This window comes from Toxorhynchites rutilus, chromosome 1 (genome assembly GCF_029784135.1).
Source record: "Toxorhynchites rutilus septentrionalis strain SRP chromosome 1, ASM2978413v1, whole genome shotgun sequence".
Classification (NCBI taxonomy): Eukaryota; Metazoa; Arthropoda; class Insecta; order Diptera; family Culicidae; genus Toxorhynchites; species Toxorhynchites rutilus.
Window position 1 is genome coordinate 184,263,054 of NC_073744.1, and position 22,704 is coordinate 184,285,757.

At 40.4% G+C, this 22,704-nt stretch overlaps 1 protein-coding gene across 4 annotated transcripts in view; it reads right to left on the minus strand.

Moving 5' to 3' along the window:
* Nucleotides 1-7,150, minus strand: part of LOC129763455 (nuclear pore complex protein Nup153) — a 54,649-nt gene extending 47,499 nt beyond the window's left edge. For all 4 annotated transcript variants that reach the window (XM_055762529.1, XM_055762527.1, XM_055762531.1 and 1 more), the window contains exon 1: nucleotides 6,516-7,150. In XM_055762529.1, the coding sequence (XP_055618504.1) occupies nucleotides 6,516-6,671 (156 nt within the window). In that variant the 5' untranslated portion in view covers nucleotides 6,672-7,150. The remainder of the gene's footprint in view (nucleotides 1-6,515) is intronic.
* Nucleotides 7,151-22,704: the final 15,554 nt, after the last annotated feature.

The following is a 22,704-nucleotide window of genomic DNA, read 5'->3' on the forward strand; positions in this document are numbered from 1 at the left end:
AAAAGAATTATTGAACTTTTCCTTGAGACCGGTTTTTTGCCTTAAAATGACTGAACTGAAAAGTCAAAAAGTGCGCACGATGCTTTCATTTGAGGAAAACTTGCATAAAAATTATGTTGTGAACACATTTAAATTAGTGGAAGATAACAAGAAGGATAATAGTGTGGTGGCAAAGGAAGGAACTGTAGAGTGGTTGGAGAGCTTCAATTTGGCTGATAGAAACAATCCAGTTTATCATGCATTTTTGGAAAATTAATTAAAAACACAAAATTTGAAGTTGGTTCCTTACATTTAAAAGTTGATCCTGGGTTCTATTAATTTTACAATTGCATTCTATGCAAAATTTTCTTATCTTTCAAATGAACAGTATAATTATTCTAAGGAGCGTACTTTCTAAATTAGAGTCAGTTCAAGACATAAAATTAGACTTAACAAAAATTCAACAATGTCCTAGTTGAGAATTGACTACATGCGTAGGATTTTTTCATCAAATATGATCCTCTATCACCTCCTGAAATATTCTATAATTTATCAGAACACTGGCTCAACGACTAGTGATGCATAGACAATCTCCTGCAAATGTAAATATTTATTCCTAGAAATTAATGGAATGAAAATACTTTGGAAAAATGATTTTACACGCAATTCTGTATGAAAAACTATACAGACGTTATTATCATATATTGTTCTCGAGATATAACAAAACGTATAGAAAATTATAATTGATAAAAATCATTTACGCATATCATGGAATCTCAACCATTATGGAATCGTTTAATTTTTATAGTTTTGGCTATGAGGGCTATGCATACCCCGTAACTATAAAAGTTCGATCATAGGAAATAAAGGGTGTGTCACATCAAATTGCATCACGGAAAAAATGCTGTAGAAATTCGCCCAGTAGACCGATCCTTTTGAAAATTTTAGACAGTAAAAAAAACTATTAAACAACTTTTGGCATTTTCTTTTTATTCATACTTCGAGCCCAAGCCCGTATGCTCGCACCTTCCTCTTTACCCCGTCCATAAGGTTATGTACAACGTCAGGTTGTAGATTTTTTTGAACAGAAATCCATTTTCTCTTGAAGTCCGATTTGACAACTTTTGGGTTCTTCCGGGGGGCCTGCTTCATAATCGCCCAATATTTCTCTATTGGGCGAAGCTCCGGCGCGTTGGGCGGGTTCATTTCCTTTGGCACGAAGGTGACCCCGTTGGCTTCGTACCACTCCAACACGTTCTTTGAATAGTGGCACGAAGCGAGATCCGGCCAGAAGATGGTCGGGCCCTCGTGCTGCTTCAATAGTGGTAGTAAGCGCTTCTGTAGGCACTCCTTAAGGTAAGCCTGCCCGTTTACCGTGCCGGTCATCACGAAGGGGGCGCTCCGCTTTCCGCAAGAGCAGATCGCTTGCCACACCATGTACATTTTGGCAAACTTGGATAGTTTCTGCTTGCGAAGCTCCTCCGGAACGCTGAATTTGTCCTCTGCGGAGAAGAACAACAGGCCCGGCAGCTGACGAAAGTCCGCTTTGACGTAGGTTTCGTCGTCCATTACCAGGCAATGCGGCTTCGTCAGCATTTCGGTGTACAGCTTCCGGGCTCGCGTCTTCCCCACCATGTTTTGCCATTCGTCGCGGTTAGGAGCCTTCTGAACCTTGTATGTACGCAGGCCCTCCCGCTGCTTGGTCCGCTGGATGAATGAACTTGACAAATTCAGCTTATTGGCGACATCCCGGACCGAACTTCTCGGATCACGTCTAAACTGCTTAACTACGCGCTTGTGATCTTTTTCACTGACGGAGCATCCATTTTTGCCGTTCTTCACCTTCCGGTCGATGGTTAGGTTCTCGAAGTATCGTTTTAGTACTCTGCTGACCGTGGATTGGACGATTCCCAGCATCTTACCGATGTCCCGATGTGACAACTCCAGATTCTCGAAATGAGTGCACAGGATTAATTCACGACGCTCTTTTTCGTTCGACGACATTTTTCCAAATTTACAAAAAATTGACAGTGAAGCATGGCCAACGTGATCTATACACTCTTATCTGAATATAAGCGAAAGCTGAAGATATAATTCCTAAAAATTAAATTTCTACAGCGTTTTTTCCGTGATGCAATTTGATGTGACACACCCTTTAGTTGGTCATTCACAATTTACGTGAGATATTTTTATAATACAGATTTCACTGAAGAAGATCCATGATATGAGAGAAAATATATGAACGTTTGCCTGGGCAGCACTCTCAGGCTTCTCAATCCGTTTATTGATAAATACGGAGAGAAAATTCTTCCTGTCCACGTGGACTCAGTCTATACCCCCTCTCCCCTCTCCGTGGACAAGAGTGGACATTTTCTTACCCCCTACCCTCCCTAAAGTTGTCCACGTGGTATGTGGACAGCCCCTTACTGTCACCAGGGAAAGGGAAGGAGTGTAAGTATGATATTCGCCGCCCGAAGGCCAGAAGGGTCGCCTCTATAGCGTGGCTCCCTAGCGTTTATCATGGAAGGGATAATTGTTAGTGGGAATGGTTAAGAAGAATCAGGATTCACCGCGGTATGTGATGTGATTCTAAGACATGAACTCTCAACTATTCAGCGAAATGAGATTTGAAAAAAATTATATCGCGGATCATCGCGAGTTTTCTTTATTGAACTCCAGTTGCGATGGCGGAGAGTTATATTTGGAAAACCTGAGAAGGTAACCGAGAGAACTCCCCCAAATGATTCGTACTGGCGATATATTCCGTTAGCGACGGCGGGACGGAATTGATGAATTGAAAATTAAAGGAATGAAGAATTAAAGTATTTAAGAATGAAGAGTTGATCAGGAAGTAATAAACACATTAAAGAAAAAAAATATTTACGGGATTAAGAAATTAAATTGGAGAATTGAAGAATTAAAAGATTAAACAATTATACAACAAAAGAATTTATATAATGTATGTATACGAAAGAAATAAAACTTAGCTGACGAACATTTGGATTGCTTCATTGCTGACAAAATCAGTATGATTCTTCTACAATTTCCTCCTGTGCATTTCCAATTAATTTATTTAACTAAATGATTTCATAACGGCTCTCGAAAATGCTTTTTTCTGAACTATAGTTTTTTACGGGCTTCGTGCAGAGAAACAAAACATAATGCAACGCCGTTAAGAAAATTAATCGATTTTTATAAAGATCGCGCAATCCTAGTGTAGATGTAGTGGAAAAACAAATGAAACACAAATTTCTGCACAACTCAAAATTTGGCAAATGGAGGTTTTAGGGGACAAGATATGCTTCTATGGTGATTCGATGCACCTGTCGGCCACTCTACGGAGTGGCTGCCATACAAAAGAAACACAAATTTCTGCATAACTCGAGAACTAATCAAGCAATGGGAACCAAATTTGGCATATGGAGGTTTCAGAAGTGTTTTTTATTTATTTATTATTTTATATTATAATGAGTTTTGGTAGACGTACTAGGAAATTTATAAATTTATAGTAAAAGGAAATTGTAAAGGGGCAATTATAAGATCAATCAATGAATAGTTATGCGATCGTATTCGTGAACATTCGTTAGTAGAAAAACGTGATTTTTTTGAAAATATTGATAACAAAAAACCCATTTTGGGCGGGACGGGTTTACCGGGTCAGCTAGTAGAGAATAAAAAAGATCAATTTTGGTAAATACCTGGCCATGCTGGCACTGAAGGAAACGTGATCCAAGGAACTTTGACCCCCTTTATCATCCAATATCAGCCATGAATACATGCGGGTTGGACAAGAATTCCATAAGAGAACGTTAGGATCAGCAAACGTGTCTCACGAAACATTAAACTCCGCCAGGTAAAATGCACCACCAACCAGGGATCAACACCAAGAACTCGCTGGAAGAACAGATCCTTCTGAGTGCGAATGCTGCTGTAGCGTTCGTGTGACGGTCGACTGCAGGAAATACCAAAATGCTCGAATAAAATTCAACATTGACTCTTTATGTCTTCGAGCACTTCTCGGAACAATACTAAAGAAAAAAAACAAAATTCATTTCTTAAGGAATCCAATCTGAATAGCAAATTATAATATGTGGATAGAGATACGAATTCACAGTTTTGTTGTAAAGTGTCACTAAAAAACGCGCGAGTTAGCCCTTCCTTGAAATTCAACGAATACTATGGAATCGTCGAAGAGGATATATTTGATGCTTCTTGTTTTGAAATTTACGATATAGAAAATCATCACTTCAGAACTAAGTTACTAAACGGGAGGAATGCTACGTATGGTAATTTTTGAGTTGAGTTGAGAGGGGAATACTGCCGTTCTATGCATAGTTGTCCCCTGTTACTTTTTGATAATTTTTTCTTCATAAAACGATGTTTTTATGCTTAATCTTCTGTAAAACACGAAAAAACTTATTGTTTGTTTCCAGTATTTAAAAAAACAACATCAAGTTTAATTGTCCCATGTTGATATTCTAGGCATAACTGTCCCCCATGAGTTTTTGAGCCTGTAACCAAGATTGATCGGTTCAAGTGAGGAAATCTTCTCACATTTCAATAAACATTAGTTTACTGCTTATGAAGAAACCCACTGTTTTGCTACACTGAAATGCTTAAAGCTTCTGTTAGACAAATATGTTAGAAAACCTTGAATGCGTTTTCCCGGTTGTTGTACATGGGACAACTAAGCGCAGAGCGGCAGAATAGCGGAAGACGAAAAATGAAAACGTTGATAACCATAGATATATTTTCTAATAATAGGACTAAAAATAATGAAAAAAAAAACTTATTCCAGAGCGTTCTTTTCAGCAAGAACTTTGCCTTCTTACTTCCTGATATCGAACAATGATAGGGAATCCAGTAATGTTAACTGAACCTATATTTTCAGCAATTCGATGAATATAGACTAGACTTCAGTACATCTGAAGAGTATAAAAAAATCGGGTAGCAAGGTCTGAGTGTGTTATAATGCAGTGTTTATTGCAGCCAATTCCGCAACCACCACCGTAAATGATAAACTAAGTCTTAGGAAAGTGATGAAACTGCTATTGAATACGCCAAAGCTTGTGGATCCGTTAGGACTAACAATGATTTGGAATGTCACACACAGGACCTTTCATGAACAGGTCTGTTGGGACAGGTGTACAATTTTCGGACCCCTTTTCAGCAAACCGGTTCTAGTGGCGTAGCTTAAAAGATTTTGGTCTTCTGATAAATATTAAATATTCTGAATATAGTTTATAGTTTCTATAGTTTTGTATGACAATAACTTGCGGGAAAGGGAAACGTCAATCATAACGTGTGGCCTGTAGGAAAGTGCACTTTGTTGTGCTTTGAGAAGCGAAATGCTGGCAGTGACGTAGTGCCCCAAATAGTACAGGAGAAACAAAATTAAAGGAACGGCCTGGAAATTAGATGATGCAGAAGGAACCCATAATATAGGACCATTTATGTAGTTTGAGCGCCCGGGTCTAGCTATGTTTGCTTAAATGAGTTAAATATTTAATCGCGTATTGAAAACCGTAATGATTGCTCGAAAAAGAATTTGAAGTGCTTCATTCCAGTTCACATTTTCCACCTCTTGTAATAACATTTGTTCGAAGCACGCGATGCTCAGGCTTTTGTAGACTTTACAGTATTTTCATTACATTCCACATTGATGACTGATCAACTAAAACCAATCTGAATGCCATCATCATATAGGCACTCTCATATTCCAAAAGTAATATCTAATATATCAATGGAAATAGGAGCGATCAAATTTAATCGGGAAAATCATACACGGACCGTTACTCGGCCACATGTTAAGGAATACATTATCGGCATGTGCGATTGTTTTTTTTTTTTTAATAATCTACAAGATAGTCAATAGTACTGAATTATGGGTACAAAGTAGAATTGGATCTATAAAACGCTTCTGAGGGCCTTTTCGCGAAATTCCATTATCCTAGCTGTCAAGTACAATTATGACCTTCAGGTGCTAGGGATAAATAAAATTTCCCTACGACACAACAGTCGTTGAATTGGAAACAACATTTGAAACTTGATAAGTTTATCATTCAAAAGGATAATTTAGCATGGAATTCGCAAACGAAACCTGCAAATGATTTCCTTCAAGGAAAATATCGCAACTCCCTGGCAACTCTGCCACTCGTCTTCGATCTTACAACCGAAAAGAGTGCCGCGCATCTGTGTGAGTGTGAGCCTCTCGTAAGGCTAGCTTTATGAAAGAAGCACAAATGTGTACGGAGGAGAGTAGAACGAACGTACGGCCATTCGTCCGTGTATGAGATTGCCAACAATAAGACGACGATGACGAAGAAGAGGAAGCAAAGTGTGGAGGGAAGAAAACGCTGGTTAGCTGACCATGGAGCAGAACTGCCAGCATAAAAAAATATATGTATCTCCAAGGACTCCTCCGAACGAGCAATTCCTTTCGCCTCATTTTTTCGTGTCACTTCCCGTGGGGTTACGACGTGGATTACTACTCTTGCACGGAGCACGGAAATGTGCTTTCAAGGGGGAATACTCACACTGTTGGGGTCATCGTCTAAATTGCTGCCAGTGCTGGTATTGAGCGCAGCGCTACTCGCTGCTGCTGCTGCAGCAGCAGCCATTGGCGATGATTGGGAAGGTGACGGACTATCCTCGCTACTCCTGCTGCTGGGTCTGGATCGTGCTTGGAACATATTACACTATGCTTAGATACAGAGTGGTTATCTTGCTGCTAGTTGAACTCATAAACACAATCGTTAACACTTTTTAACTACCGACATTTTTTTTCTTCGATCCAATCGAATTTTCTGACTTCCAAAATACACACTCTCTTCTCGGACGCGGGCCACACGCGAATTCGAAACCGAAACTACTGCCTCTGCTGCTGCTCCTATTCCTCTCTGTTCAGCATTCACGGGATTTGCCCTCGGTAATGCTCCACTGTCCGGCCACTGCTGAAATCGCTCACTCAGTTACGATAACGTTCCGCAAAGTTTCTTTATTTTGCTGCAAATGTACAGTGGGTTAGGATTTTGCTCCCGAATGGTTGCTTCGAAATTTCAGAAGTTAATTTTCTTTTCCACACACGCACACGCGACGAAACTTAGAGAGGCTGTCAAAAGCGTTTGCACGACGTTTTTTTTGCTCTCGAAGCGCATACTGTAGTGGTAGCAGTAAACATGGCGGCTCACTTTTTCACGGATGCGAGAAGCGAGAGGGAGCGCGAATGATACCGTCGAGCCAGTGGGCAGAAAAGGAAAGGCTGCTTTCGAAATGGGTAATAATTTTCGAACATTACTCTGCGCTCTCTGCCTGGGGGTGCCAGATCGCGGGCGGCGGGATTTAGCGACTACCTACAGAGAAAAAATATCATACCAGCATATTTATATACCAAGGTAATGTAAAAGATGGGATCTTTATACATATACTTCCTTTCCATGCCATCCCGATATAGTGGTTTTTAGATTTTCGTTAAAATTGGTAGTTTTGATCGTTATCGCTTTTTTTTTTGTTTATTTTCATTAGAGTGCCCATTTCCATTTTAGGGTGGCCCAAAAATATTTTGTTCCCTTTTTATTCCAAAAATAATTTCTAAATTCATTATTTTCGAACACCTGAACCAATTTAGATGATCAATATATCAAGCTGAAGCCAATGAGCTAGTATTCTTTGAAAAAATATTAGGCAAATGGGTTTTGTTTTAGTAATTATTGATTGTATTTGTTTTTTTATGGTTTACATGCCTACATTCCGTTTTACGTGCCAAGATTGACTCGCATATAATGTCAACTATCAACCCCAAATAGTGCCACCTTGCAATCGTTTCATCAATCTTCTGTATGTATATGATGGACAATTTGACGCCACTTTTTGAATTTTTTTTTTGATGTGCAAAACATCGACCTACTAGCAGCGGTGCTCGATCTATAATAGCGATATTTGTAATGTTTTTTAATTGAACAGAAACTGAAAAGAAACTGAAAAGAAACACCGTTGTTCACAAACAATTCTTTTATTTGAAATTGATTAATTTATACCAAAAAAAGCAATTCGATTACCCAAATCCTAGGAGATTGAGTGTCATTACTGCTGCTGATCCTGTTCTGAGAAAAGTATTTTTTCCAGCAGCATCTATATGCGTAAATATCCATCTATATGCGCTCCTTTTTTTGGGTGGCACCTTTTTCTGGTGGCATCGACAGTCGGGATGAAACAGCTCTTGAGCTCTGATGTCATACAATTGAATAGGTTTCTGTAATGGAATGGAGAAAATTTATTCTAGATTTTATACTTATCTTATAAATGGAATTTTAAATACTCACAGAATTTTGTTCGCGATCCGTTCTCCAACTGCTGTTATGATGCGGTTTTACTAAGTACATGCAGCATTTATAGCGTTCGGTCCATGATAGGTCGATATCTCGTTCATCGATTTTGTTGTGGGTGGTTTCGGGACCATGGGTACAATATTATATTGTTCTGTTTTTCTTGAAAGCTGAGGTTTTTTTACACAACACTTCTGTTCAAGTGATAAGCGTTTCTTATTGCTTTTGAGATTTTTTCAAAGTTAAGCGATTATCCGAAAAATCATTTTCTTCTTTTTTGCAAACATGACTTTTTTCAAAAGTTTCAATCTTTCGAACTACTGGACCGATTCAGGTGATGGACACATCAAATTGAAGCCAATGAACTTAAAAATATTGCACTGTAAAAAACTAGAATCTAGTCACAACGATTTAGTCTATTCGTATAGGAATATTGAACGAAGATTGAAAACATGTTAACTTTGAAAAATCATAACGCAAAAACGAATAAAAAAACACCTCTTTCGGCTTTCTCAAAATTTCTCAATAGCTAATTGGCTTCAATTTGATATGTCGATTATTCAAATCGGGCCAGATGTTCAAAAGTTATGAACCTTTGAAAAAAGTCATTTTTGGAAAAAAAAAACTCTGATTTTGATTTTTCTGATTTTGTGAATATCTTTTGTGCAAGTTTCTATAACATGCATTTTTAGGAGTGTTTTCAACCATTTTCTGGATGCCATTTTTCTACTGGACGGTCTTCGATCGGGCTTGCTATTAGTTTTGCTGAGAATTCTGCATCGAAGGCTACGAAAGTTGAGTTCATTTTACTAGATAATGTACACTCGACAAAAAAAAAATAGAGGAACAGAGAGCGAAGTCGGAAGTTTTAAGTGATTTTCGACATGCGGTAACTTCGTGAAAAATCAACGCCTATCGATGGGAATGTGCATCGAACTCATTAAGACGAAAGTTACGAATCGTTCATTCTAAGAGTCGCGTATGATTTTATACTTCTGGTACGATTTGCGATTAAATGCTTCTCTAATTTACTCCAAACTTTGAAAAATAGGATAGAAAAAACGGCTGAACATATCAATATGAAACGTTCACGGATGTTTAGGAAATACACTAAACAAAAAAATTGCCTGCAAACATTAGAAATTACTGCGGTATTTGCAGAATTACAGTAGATTTTGTAAAGCACTATATAAATCCTGTTTTTGGCACTTTTTTGAAATCAATGCAAAAAATTTAAATATTTTTTTTCGTCAAAGTAACAAATTACCCTTGTGCAGAATTTATTGGAGTTTTCAAAAATGCCTTTCGATTTGCGGTGTGATGGTTGTTTATTGAATTATTCTTCATCAAAGACGAAGGGGTAATTTTTCATTCAAACTAAAATATCTCTGTGTGGGGAGGTCCTACAGGAACGCTCTTGGAACCAAATAAAAGCTGATTGATATGGTTATTTGGATTGGCTGTAGAGTTGGTTAGCAAAAAATTGTGTTAGTCCAAAAAATTCTTAAAAAAAACCTTCTGTATGTATATGATGGACAATTTGACGCCACTTTTTGAACTTTTTTTTGATGTGCAAAACATCGACCTACTAGCAGCGGTGCTCGATCTATAATAGCGATATTTGTAATGTTTTTTAATTGAACAGAAACTGAAAACAAACACCGTTGTTCACAAACAATTCTTTTATTTGAAATTGATTAATTTATACCAAAAAAAGCAATTCGATTACCCAAATCCTAGGAGATTGAGTGTCATTACTGCTGCTGATCCTGTTCTGAGAAAAGTATTTTTTCCAGCAGCATCTATATGCGTAAATATAGCTGGATGCGCTCCTTTTTTTGGGTGGCACCTTTTTCTGGTGGCATCGACAGTCGGGATGAAACAGCTCTTGAGCTCTGATGTCATACAATTGAATAGGTTTCTGTAATGAAATGGAGAAAATTTATTCTAGATTTTATACTTATCTTATAAATGGAATTTTAAATACTCACAGAATTTTGTTCGCGATCCGTTCTCCAACTGCTGTTATGATGCGGTTTTACTAAGTACATGCAGCATTTATAGCGTTCGGTCCATGATAGGTCGATATCTCGTTCATCGATTTTATTGTGGGTGGTTTCGGGACCATGGGTACAATATTATATTGTTCTGTTTTTCTTGAAAGCTAAGGTTTTTTTACACAACACTTCTGTTCAAGTGATAAGCGTTTCTTATTGCTTTTGTCGCAGGTCGCAGGATCGCCATGTGGACACCCAGTAGTTTCTTTCGGTTATATGAAAAGACTTTCACGTACGCGTTCATACTGAGTGCGCCCAACTGGGTCAGACTCCCTTTTATTCAATTCGTTTATTTCTTACAACTAGCTACAACCTAAATTCTATTATTATGCGTGGTCAGGCGAATTGTAGTAAAACACATAACACATGTGTCCGAAAAGATGTCAACCGGAATCGAAAGCATAAATAGGAAACGTTTGCGCATTTGCGCAAGCATGTGTTTGTCATTAAATTCACGCTAGCGAAGCTAGCGAAGAAGTGCAAAAGTAAACAAAGGAAGTTAATGGTCAGCGCGTCATATTATGCAATAAATAACCATCGGAACCTTGGCCTGAATTTACGACATGGTTCGCATGTTTATTTTGGTTGCACAGCGTGACGCACTTGCTAGAATTTTGTTGCCATAAGGGCATGTGTATCGGGTTGTAGGTGGTCCAGTGATCCTGTTACACCTTCCCTCTTTTTGAGAATGATGTAATCTAATGGAATCATTCGTGTTCAGTAAATTTCGCCTAGAATTCGTCTGACCTTACAATTATTCTGGTTTTTGTATGTATAAACATGTTTGTTTAATATTTGGAATATGTACATTTTTTTTTTGTATTCGAGTTAATTAACTAACTAATTACTAACTTGGTAAACTGTTGTAGTATACAATACAACATAGGTATTTGAATAGGTAATATTATAAACTCGTGATCGTCTGGGAATTTAATTTAGTTATGCATTCCCTTCCCCCTAATGGAGATGGGTTGCTCATCAGTTGCATTTTATTATGCGATTTTTATGTATAGTCTGTTTGTTTTTAGTTTTAATGTCTACAATTGTGACATTGGGATGCTCAATTGATATTATTTGGAATGGTCCAAGGTATATTTTATCTAGTTTTCTTCTGTTCTCATTCGTTAACAGGACTGAATCTCCTATTTTTATTTGTATTGGTTTGGCAAGTTCACTTTGTTTATCTGTACGCTTCTTTTTTATTTTATCAATTAACTCTTTAGTAGTCTTTGCTGTAACTTTTAGTTTGAACTGTAGCTCTTTGTGGTAGTCTTCGAGATTGTATATTGGTTCTATATGTGTAGGATTTTGGATATTGAAGGGTAGTATGGCGTTTCTGCCAAAAACGAGTTCGAAAGGTGTGTAGGAAAAGTCTGTGTGAGGAGTCGTGTTGTAACAGAATGTGTAGTAAGGCAGCCAGTCATCCCAATCACTTTGTGTAGGGTTGACAAATTGTCTTACGTATTCATTCAGACAACGGTGATTCCTTTCTAGTCCTCCTATGGATTGGGGGTGATAGGGTGTCGAAAAATTTTGTTTTATCTGTAATAGTCTAGATATGTTCTCGAATAATTCATTCTTGTATTCGGTTCCTTGATCTGTTTGGATAACAGAAGGAGTGCCGTAAACAAGGATGCAGTTTTCGACGAAAGCTCTTGCTATTGTAGATGCTTGTTTGTCGGAGGTTGGTTTTATTATTACATATTTGGAAAGGTTACATTGGATAGTTAGGGCGTATCTGTTTCCGGAATTTGATTTATTGAAGGGGCCAATCGTGTCCATGGATATATGGTCGAAGGGTTTTTGAGGGGTTTTGGTTTGTATATAATTTTCGTTAGATGTCGTTAAGTATTTGTTCTGTTTGCACTGTATGCAATTTCTGACGTAATCATAAATTTCTTGTTTCATTTTTGTCCACGAATAGAGTCTACTGAGTTTTTTGTATAGTCGGCTGGCACCAACGTGTCCGCCTATTGGTGTGTTGTGAAAATTTTTTAGGATACTTAGTTTTTCTTCACTGCTTTCTATCACACGCTTGGGTGTGTAGAGCACTATTTGCAAGTCTTTTAGTGAGTCGTTACAAGTCTTCTTGAAGAGTTGAACGCTGCATAATTGGAATATTGCGCTCGATAACGCTAGAGCTATCACGCTTATTCTCAGTTTCTTGGTCATATTTTCAATTTTTTGTAATAAGTTTCCTAGGGATTTTTCGTCATTGCTTGCAATTTCAGTGTATGTCGACATTTTTTTTCTATATCCTGTTTTGTTTGTTATTGCGCATTTTATTATTTCAGTTTCATTTTCACAAGTGATTTCATTACTTTCAAATGCGCGTCCGCATTGAAGTTTGGGTAGACTCTCCCATTCTCTAGGTTCGACTGCCTCGTACACTTTAAGTTGATCAGACTCGGTGTTGTCGAGTGCAGTGAAATTCGCTTTTTCGGGGTTATTTTCAATTCTTTGTGTTTTCCTAGTCATGGCTCTAGTTTGCATGGCCATCACTGTTTTCAGTGTTTCAGAGTCAATTTTTATTCTTGATAGGGCATCAGCCGTTACATTTAGTTTTCCTTGTAAGTATTCTACGTCGAAATTAAATTCCTCTAGATCCAGCCTCATTCTAGTGAGTTTTGATGAGGGGTCTTTCATAGAAAATAGGTAAACTAAAGGTCTATGATCTGTCTTCACAGTGAATTTTCTACCATAAAGATAGGGTCTAAAATACGTTATTGCCCAGTGAATTGCAGTCAATTCCTGTTCAATCGTTGATTTATTTGCCTCACCTTTCGTGAAGGCTTTGCTCGCATAGGCTATTGGAAGTTCTATTCCGTCTTGTTCTTGGGTTAATACTGCGCCACATGCCACTTGCGAGGCGTCAGTTATTAGTTTGAATTCTCGTGTAAAATCAGGAAATTGAAGTAACGTTGGTGAAATGAGTTCATTCTTTAATTTATTAAATGCTATTTGACATTCGGGGGTCCAGTCAAATTTTACGTTTTTTCTTAGCAGTTTGTTCAATGGGTGTGCTATTTCTGCGAAATTCGGTATAAACCTTCGATAATAATTACAGAAGGCTACAAAACGCCTGACTTCATCGGGAGTCGAAGGTGTGGGGTAATTTAATATTGCTGAAAATTTTGTTTGGTCGGGCTGTATGCCGACAGCTGAAATATTGTGTCCTAGGTATGTCACGTCGGGTCTAAAAAATAAGCACTTTTGGGGATTTAATTTTAGGTTATACTTTTGTAGTTGTTGAAATACATTTTCTAAATTGTTGAGGTGATGAGTTACAGAACATCCAACAACGATTATGTCGTCAATATAAAGAAATGCACATTGGGGAGGTAGTCCGCTGAGAGCTATGGACATCATTCTCTGGAAACTGTTTGGGGATATATTAAGGCCGAAAGGTAACCTAGTGAATTCGTAGTGGCCGTTAGACGTTGAAAATGCTGTGTATTTTTTTGATTTGTCGTCAAGTTCTATTTGGTGAAAACCTGACATTAAATCTAATGTGGAAAAGTATTTTGCTCTACCTAAATTATCAAGGATTTCGTCTATTCTTGGAAGTGGAAATTTATCTGGTGTAATTTTTTTGTTTAGTTGGCGGAAATCAACCACCAATCGCCATTTCTTATCTTGGTTGTTAGATTTTTTGGGAACCAGTAATATTGGTGAGTTATATGGTGAGATGGAATGTTGAATTATTTTATTATCGAGCATGTGATTAATTTGTTTATTTATTTCTGTTGTTTGGGCTTCAGGTGTTCTGTAATTTTTTATATATACTGGAGTTTTGTCTTCTAAACATATTTTTTGCTTGTAGAAATTGTTTGTTGTTAATGTATCTTTTTCCAAAGCGAAAATGTCGTTATAAGTTGTACAAAGTTTGATAAGTTTAGTTTTCGCATTGTCTGGTGTGTTTTCCAGTTTTAATTCTTTGAGTAGTTGTGTAATTCTATTCGGAGAATCCTGATTTATTGTTGTGTTAAGTTGATTAATGGAGTATTCGCTTAAAGGTATTGCTAGTGGTTTGAAATCTGTTGGTATTGTTGTTTCACTTGTATTAGTGTTTATGAGATTAATATATGATGAATTTTTAGAGATTATTGAGTTTGCGCAGAATAGGCCTGGTTTAATTTCTTGTGCTATTATGACGGTATCCTCTTCTATGTTCGGTAAGAAAAATTGTTTTATTAACTGACATCTTGGTGGGATAACGTAATTATTATCCCAATTATCTTGAATTGGTATCTCTATCTGCGTATTATCATAAAAGAATGTCATTAGCCATGTTTTCAGACATAGGTTACATTCAAATTTGGTTAGAAAGTCTCTACCTAAGATGCCATCAGCTTTTATTGGAAATTTATTGCTGACGATTTGGAATTGATGTGGAATTTCTATGTCATTGAATATAATGTTTGTGCATGTGCTTGCAATTGTTTCTATTTTTCCTTCTGTAACTCCGTTAATAATGCATTTATTGTTGGTGTCTATTATTTGCTTTCCGTTAATTGGGTCTTCTTTGATTATAGAGATGTCCGCACCTGTGTCGATTATTAATGTGCATGGTCTTTTAGTCATTTGCATTTTTAGGGTGACGAACATTGAACAAGTTACGTCACATTTGTAAATGTTTAACATCGGTTTCCTAACTGTTGGTTTCCCTCCAATGACATAACCGGCTCGGACTGGAGGTCGTCCGTCGGAATTTCTTCGTTTCCCGTCAATCGGATGTATTGTACCGGACGGTTAAAATTAGCATTGTGTTGGTTGTTGTGATATCGCTGCGTGTTATTATTTGTAAATTGACCTCGAACTTGGTTCTGTCGGCCCTGGTTGTTATTATTTCTTTGAGGAAAAGTTGAGTTGTTGAAAAATTGTGCGTTTCTGCGTTGTTGATTATTAAAGCTGTGTTGGTTTCTACCTCTGTTGGTAGAATTAAATGGATAACGCTGATAATTGCCCCTGTTAGCAGGGTGGTTGAAATTGTTATTGTATCGATTTGTGTTTCTGTTAATTTGCGAATAGGAGAGAATGTTAACGTTCGAACTTGTGGAATCTTCTTCCAGTGCTTTTGTTGTTGCATCTGAAAATGAGTTGAAAGTACCCGCTCTGATGATTAGAGAGGTTTTTTCGTTTTTCAGTCCGTTAGCTAGGCTTTTTATTCCTTCCTTTGTTGCCAATGATTTAGCAACCTGTGTTGGAACTTCAATTCCGATGTACGCATTTTCTAATTTGTTGACCAGTATTTCGAGATCTTGGCAAAAATTTTCTATATTACCATTTTGTCTCAGACCGGTCATTTTTGCTATTATTTGAGCGGGGGGTGTGGATTTAATTGTCGATTTAAGGGTTTGAATGATTTCTTCCAAAGAAGATGGTGTGTCGGGGAAGGCATTTCTAGCTCTTCCTTCGAGTTTTGTTAAAATAACTGTTATGATAGTCGTTTTATTGTCATTTGTTTCTAGTGTTTTTACTAGGTTCAGTGCGTCCAAAAATGATTTTAGTTTGTCGATTGTTCCGTCAAATTGAGGGACTATGGAGGAAGTGAGTTTAATAGTTTCTGGAAGGTTTGCCATTTTTGATTTTATTTTGTTCAATCCTACTGTAAATAAAACCGCTAGTCCAATCTCTTTTAGGCTACGTCTTTTATACTGTTTATTACTAGTTATAGTTTCTCTAATATTTTGGATAGCTTCTTTAGCTGTTGATATGTAGTGGGTGCAGTCCGATCCCTTAATAGTATTTATATTTAGTTTTAAAATTCGTTTTACTTCGGCATATAATTGCTCTGCTTCTTGTAGTTTAGCCCTCAATGTAGTTTTTCTAAGATTTTTTACTATTTCTTGTTGGATCGTCTTGTTGATTGTTTGTAGTTTTTGGACGTTTTTATGTAACTTAGCTGTAGTTTGATCCATCTGGTTTTATACTAGGTCGGACGCCGCTTGCATTTTACGTGCCGCCTCCACAGCTTGAGCTGTTACCCATGTTTTGTAGGCTTTAAAAAGTTTCATGAGCGTTGTTATGATAATTACGCCTAGAAGAATACAAAGGATTGTTCCTTGGTATTCGTGCATTTGACCATGATTTTCTAAGTGGTTCAATATTTGGACCTGAGGGTCTCCTGTATTTGCTACAGTTTTAGAGCTAAAAAGACCCATGCTGGTCTCAAAACACATTGGGCAACAACTATCTATGTATTTATTTCGTTTTTTTTTTTTTTTTTTTTTTTTTTGGCAGACTTATCTCACTTCTTAACTAGGCGAACCTAGCCAGAATTTTCACCTGCCCCCGGGCTTCTGAATGCCAAAGGGGGACTAGGCTCTGCGGAATGCACGTATCTGCATGCTCGTGCTGTTTTAGTCCTGACCGAGGAATTGTCGGACAATCGCGCAGGTGCTAAGGATGACCGACTTTTGGATGCCGGCCAATTCCTTCTCGATGTTCAACACCTTTAGCGCTTCCAGAAGTGTCTTCGGGATAATTCCAGTTCCAGAGAGAACGACTGGAACAATTCTTGGGACCTCCCTTAGCCCCCACAGTTCCTTGAGCTCCACGGCCAATGGTCGGTACTTGCAGATTTTGCGACCGTGGGTCTCCTCCAGATTCTGGTTCAGTGGAATAGCGACATCGATGATGGTGACTTTGCGGTCGCTCTTGTCGTAAACCATTATATCTGGGCGGTTGTGGTGGATCGAGAGGTCGGTCAGAACAGTGCGATCCCAGTACAGCTTGAAACGGTCATTTTCCAGGACAGGTGCAGGCAGGTACCGGTAGTTTGGTACGTTGTCTTCCAGTAGAGCACATTGGAGCGCCAGTTGTCGATGAACAATACGGGCCACGTTGTTGTGGCGCTCGGTGTAGGCTGCGTTGGCCAAAACGGGACAGCCTCCCATAATGTGCTCTATGTTTTCACCTGGTTGATGGCACATCCGGCAAATGTCATCAACGTCTTGATGCCAGACGTATCGCCTGCAGTTTCTCGTCGGCATTATCCTGTCCTGGATGGCTATCATGTCGGCTTCTACTACTGAAGAGAGTTCACCACGCGTTAGCCACAGATTAGATGCGGCCTTGTCGACGTGTGGCCGGTCCAGTTGATGGGGGTGGGCACCATGCACTGCCTTCTGCTTCCAAGCTGCAATCTTCTCCTCCACTGTCTGCAGATTGCAGTTGAGTTGGTACTCCGCTTGCGCCAAGTGCAGAGCGCTGTATCCTCTGTCGGCGGCGCAGACAGCCCGGTATAGCGCGTTTTGGTTGGCGCGTTCTGCGAAGTACTCGCGCAGTTGTCGTACCTGGGCAACACACAGTGCAGAAATGTCGACGATTCCAAGTCCCCCTTCTTTGCGTGGTAGTGAAACTCTCTCCAGTGCCGATTGAGGATGGTGCATTCCGGCCTCTTTGAATGCTTTCCTCATCCTCCTCTCAAGGTCCTCTAGGTTAGTTTTGCTCCATTTGACTACACCAAAACTGAAGGTCAGCAGGGGAACCGCGAATGTGTTGATCGCGCGTACCTTGTTCCCCGCGTTGAGGAAAGTCCTCAGGACACAGTTCACTCGACTCAAGAACTTGTCTCGCAGCTCCGTCTTGATGTCGGAGTGGCGAATCCCGGTGAGCTGTCGGAATCCAAGATATTTATAGGATTCGCCACGAACCATGTCTCTTATAAACTCGCCGTCATAGACCTCGTAGCCTCCGGATTCGGTAAGTTGTCCTTTCAGCAGGTGGACACAGCGACACTTGTCGAGGCCGAACTCCATACAGATATCCCTGCTTATGTCTTCGACAACCCGGATAGCTACACCTAGACGCTGACGTGAATCAGCGTAGACCTTGAGATCGTCCATGTAAAAGGTATGGGTCACTTCTTCGTGGGCGCCGTCGCCATACCTTATTTTATAGCCATGACCGTTTCTATTGAGCGTCCTACTGAGGGGGTTCAGTGCCAGACAAAACCAAAGCGGGCTGAAAGAGTCGCCTTGGAATATCCCCCTCTTTATCTGCAGCGTTCTAGACTGCAACACATTTTCCCCATCACTGAGGTGCAGAGACGTACTCCACTGCCTCATCGCATGCTGCAGGAACCTAACGACGACGGGATCAATTTTGTAGAGCTCCAATACCCGGACGAGAAACGAGTGAGGTATGGAGTCATAAGCCTTCCTGTAATCGATGTAGGCCATACTTAGGTTCCGCTGGTTATATACCGCCTGGCCGACTATGGCTGCGTCGATGATGGCCTGGTCTTTGCAGCCATGCGTATTTTTCCTGCATCCTTTCTGCTCTTCTGCGATGATGTGATGCTGTTCGCAGTGAGCAGAAACTTTGGCGGTAATTATGCTGCTCAGTATTTTGTACAGACTCGATAGGCACGTTATCGGTCTGTACTTTGATGGGTTCAATGTGTTGCTGTCTTTCGGGAGGAGGAAGGTGACGCCACGGGTGGCGAATTCAGGAAGGTTGTGTGGGTCACGTAGCACCTTGTTGAAGCACTCAGCTATCTTTGGATGTGCGACGGTCAGCTTCTTGTGCCAAAAGTTCTGGACACCATCGGGGCCCGGTGCTGCCCAGTTCCTCAGGTACCGCGAGGCTTCGCGGACATCGTTCTCTCCGACGATGATAGCTGGCATCTCTCCAATTTCACCACAACTCTCCTCCTCCCGTCTTAACCACATTTGCCCGTCGCGATGTTCTACTGGGGTCTCCCAAATACCAGCCCAGAAGTTCGTCACATCGCTAATATCTGGCAAACCTTCGCGGTAGTCGGGCTTCTCGTCGCTAATGTGGTCGTAGAACGCTTTTTCGTTATCTCTGAACATCCGATTTTGTTCCTGGCGCTTTGCAGAGTCAGAGTAACGTTTCAGCCGTTTAGTTAGGACGCTCAATTGCTGTACCAGTGTGTCGAGTTTTTCCGTCAGCTGGTGAGCTCCCAGCTGGCGAAGTTCAGTAGGCCGCACGATCACAGCAACTTGGCGACATAATTTCGCCGATCTGCTGCCTCTTTTGTACGCCATCAGTCTTCCAATTGCGGCGCGCTTGTTTAGGATCCGTTGCTCCAATCTCCTTCGCCATGGAGGCTCACGCCTTTCACGGAGATGTTGGAGCAGTCCGCCTCTTGGCCTAATACGGTATCCTAAACTTTTGGCGGTCGCCACAGCAGCACAGTAAACTTTCAGTTGCAGCTCCTCCATGTTCTCAGCATCAACCAAGTGCAGCGGAAGAACGTGCTCGTTCATGAGCTTTACTGCACTTGTCAGCCTGCGGGAATGCTGCAACTTCGGGATCCTGGGGCGCGACAAAGGGTCCGTGTCGCGGAACTGTGAGATCGCCTCGTCGTAATGGAAGACCAGATCGCGTAGTAGTTGTTGATCTGGCTGTGGATCTTCCGGCTCAGGGGGTTGTTGTACTGTGGCCTCCACTGGTGCTGATTCGCGTGCCCCACTCGCGAATGAATTGCTCAGCCGTACTGAACTTCGTCTCGACACATCGCTTGCTCTGCTTGTTCTGGAGCTTAGTTCTCTCTGCACCTGCTGCTTGATCTCGTCGACTTGCGTTTGGGAGAGCATATTGTTGCGTACAATCGCTCTACGCCTCGCGTTCATCGCGTTTTGGTCAAGCCTCCCGACGAACTCTGGATACGCTTCCTCGAACATTGCGAGTATTCGAGGGCGACCGCTCATGTCCGTCTCCAAAGCAGTGCAGATGTAATAGGCGCGGATCACGAATTCATTCATTTCATGTGTCCACATGATCCGTCGCCTAGTAGTACCCACAAGTGTGGACGACTGTCGTCTGACAGTCGCAACACGCCTCGTAGGCGCAGCGTTTCGTTGGTGATGTCGATGGCTGCTGTTTCCGTGTGGCGGTAGCTCTTCGGGTTGAACCCGGCTGGTGGCCCGCTCTTGCACATCGCCCTCCAGCCGCTGGCCGCTCGCTCTTACGCCCGTTCCAGGACCAGCTCCAGTTCGGGGACCCTCCTCGGGCGATCGCATTCTGAGTATTCTTCGTGAACGTAGCTCCATTTTCTGGGTGTATCTCCTTTGCCCGGGAGACAGCGGGTTGGCAAGGCCTCCATGACCCGGGAGGCCTTCCCCGGGAGAGATATAGCGCTCTGACTCGCTCGCACCCCCTCACTTAGCCACTTTCGACACCCGTTCTCGGAGCCAAGACCAGGTGTGTGTTTCCAGTTCACGCCCGATCTAAAAATGTCGTCATATGATCTTCGTGGAGGCGTGAGATAGGAACATTTGAGACCAACAGGTAGGCTCCTACCCTAGTGTTGATCCCCATTTGAGAACCTTTTTTTTTTTTTTTTTTTTTTTTTTTTATTAAGAACTGCTTATATATATAATGATTTCAGGAGCTCACCCGCCTTGCTTTTCCATCCGGCACCTCTGCATGTGATGGCTGCTTCCTGTCTGACTTAGTTGATTTCCTTCTATGTTGACGAGGGGGTAACACTTAGCGATGCTGTGGTGAAGTAACGCTACTGCTGCAGGTGGTACCAGTACGATTGCAAGTACCAACGGAATCACTGTATTGCGGGAACGCCTCTTTAAATGGGAATGCCTTGCTGACCGTTGAGGCTACCCAGTGGTGTGTTTTAGCGTCATGCCCTCGCGCACCTGTTTTGCTGCTTTCAATATCGATTCGCTGATTCTGTCATGCGTCTCATTTATCAGCACTCACAAATCACAAATCACTCTCTTTGTTTTTTCACCAGCACCAGCTAAAATAATTTTTTTGTCTTTTTGTCTCGCGCTGGGCCCCGACGGCTCGGTGGTTCTGATGTAAGGATAGGTTTGTTCAGTTAATGACTCTTTAAGGATTAGAGCACTTGCAGTTCAACGTAAACATCGATCGTGAATCAAACTTCTCAGCAGACAACGATGGCACAAACAAATGAGCTTCTCCAACCGACTCCGTGCAGGAATCATTTTCCTTCAACATGCTTTCCACTTTGCTGTATATGCTCGACAGCATGTCTTTATTGTTCAATCAATCCGGAACAAGCGATTCATTGTCGGAATTTTCTTCTTCTTTCACTACAATCTTTGACCAACGTCTATCACTCACTTTATTCTTTCGAGAGAAATAAATTTGTAGATCACTGTTTGCACCTTAATTTGCTTAATTGGTTTCTGTTCAGTCGCACAACAACACTTTCCGGCTCACCCTTAGTACCGCACAGATCACACTAGTCCTGTCACGGTCGCCATGTCGCAGGTCGCAGGATCGCCATGTGGACACCCAGTAGTTTCTTTCGGTTATATGAAAAGACTTTCACGTACGCGTTCATACTGAGTGCGCCCAACTGGGTCAGACTCCCTTTTATTCAATTCGTTTATTTCTTACAACTAGCTACAACCTAAATTCTATTATTATGCGTGGTCAGGCGAATTGTAGTAAAACACATAACACATGTGTCCGAAAAGATGTCAACCGGAATCGAAAGCATAAATAGGAAACGTTTGCGCATTTGCGCAAGCATGTGTTTGTCATTAAATTCACGCTAGCGAAGCTAGCGAAGAAGTGCAAAAGTAAACAAAGGAAGTTAATGGTCAGCGCGTCATATTATGCAATAAATAACCATCGGAACCTTGGCCTGAATTTACGACATGGTTCGCATGTTTATTTTGGTTGCACAGCGTGACGCACTTGCTAGAATTTTGTTGCCATAAGGGCATGTGTATCGGGTTGTAGGTGGTCCAGTGATCCTGTTACACTTTTGAGATTTTTTCAAAGTTAAGCGATTATCCGAAAAATCATTTTCTTCTTTTTTCCAAACATGACTTTTTTCAAAAGTTTCAATCTTTCGAACTACTGGACCGATTCAGGTGATGGACACATCAAATTGAAGCCAATGAACTTAAAAATAGTGCACTGTAAAAAACTAGAATCTAGTCACAACGATTTAGTCTATTCGTATAGGAATATTGAACAAAGATTGAAAACATGTTAACTGTGAAAAATCATAACGCGAAAACGAAGAAAAAAACACCTCTTACGGCTTTCTCAAAATTTCCCAATAGCTAATTGGCTTCAATTTGATATGTCGATTATTCAAATCGGGCCAGATGTTCAAAAGTTATGAACCTATGAAAAAAGTCATTTTTGGAAAAAAAAACTCTGATTTTGATTTCTCTGATTTTTGTGAATATCTTTTGTGCAAGTTTCTATAACATGCATTTTTAGGAGTGTTTTCAACCATTTTCTGGATGCCATTTTTGTACTGGACGGTCTTCGATCGGGCTTGCTATTAGTTTTGCTGAGAATTCTGCATCGAAGGCTACGAAAGTTGAGTTCATTTTACTAGATAATGTACACTCGACAAAAAAAAA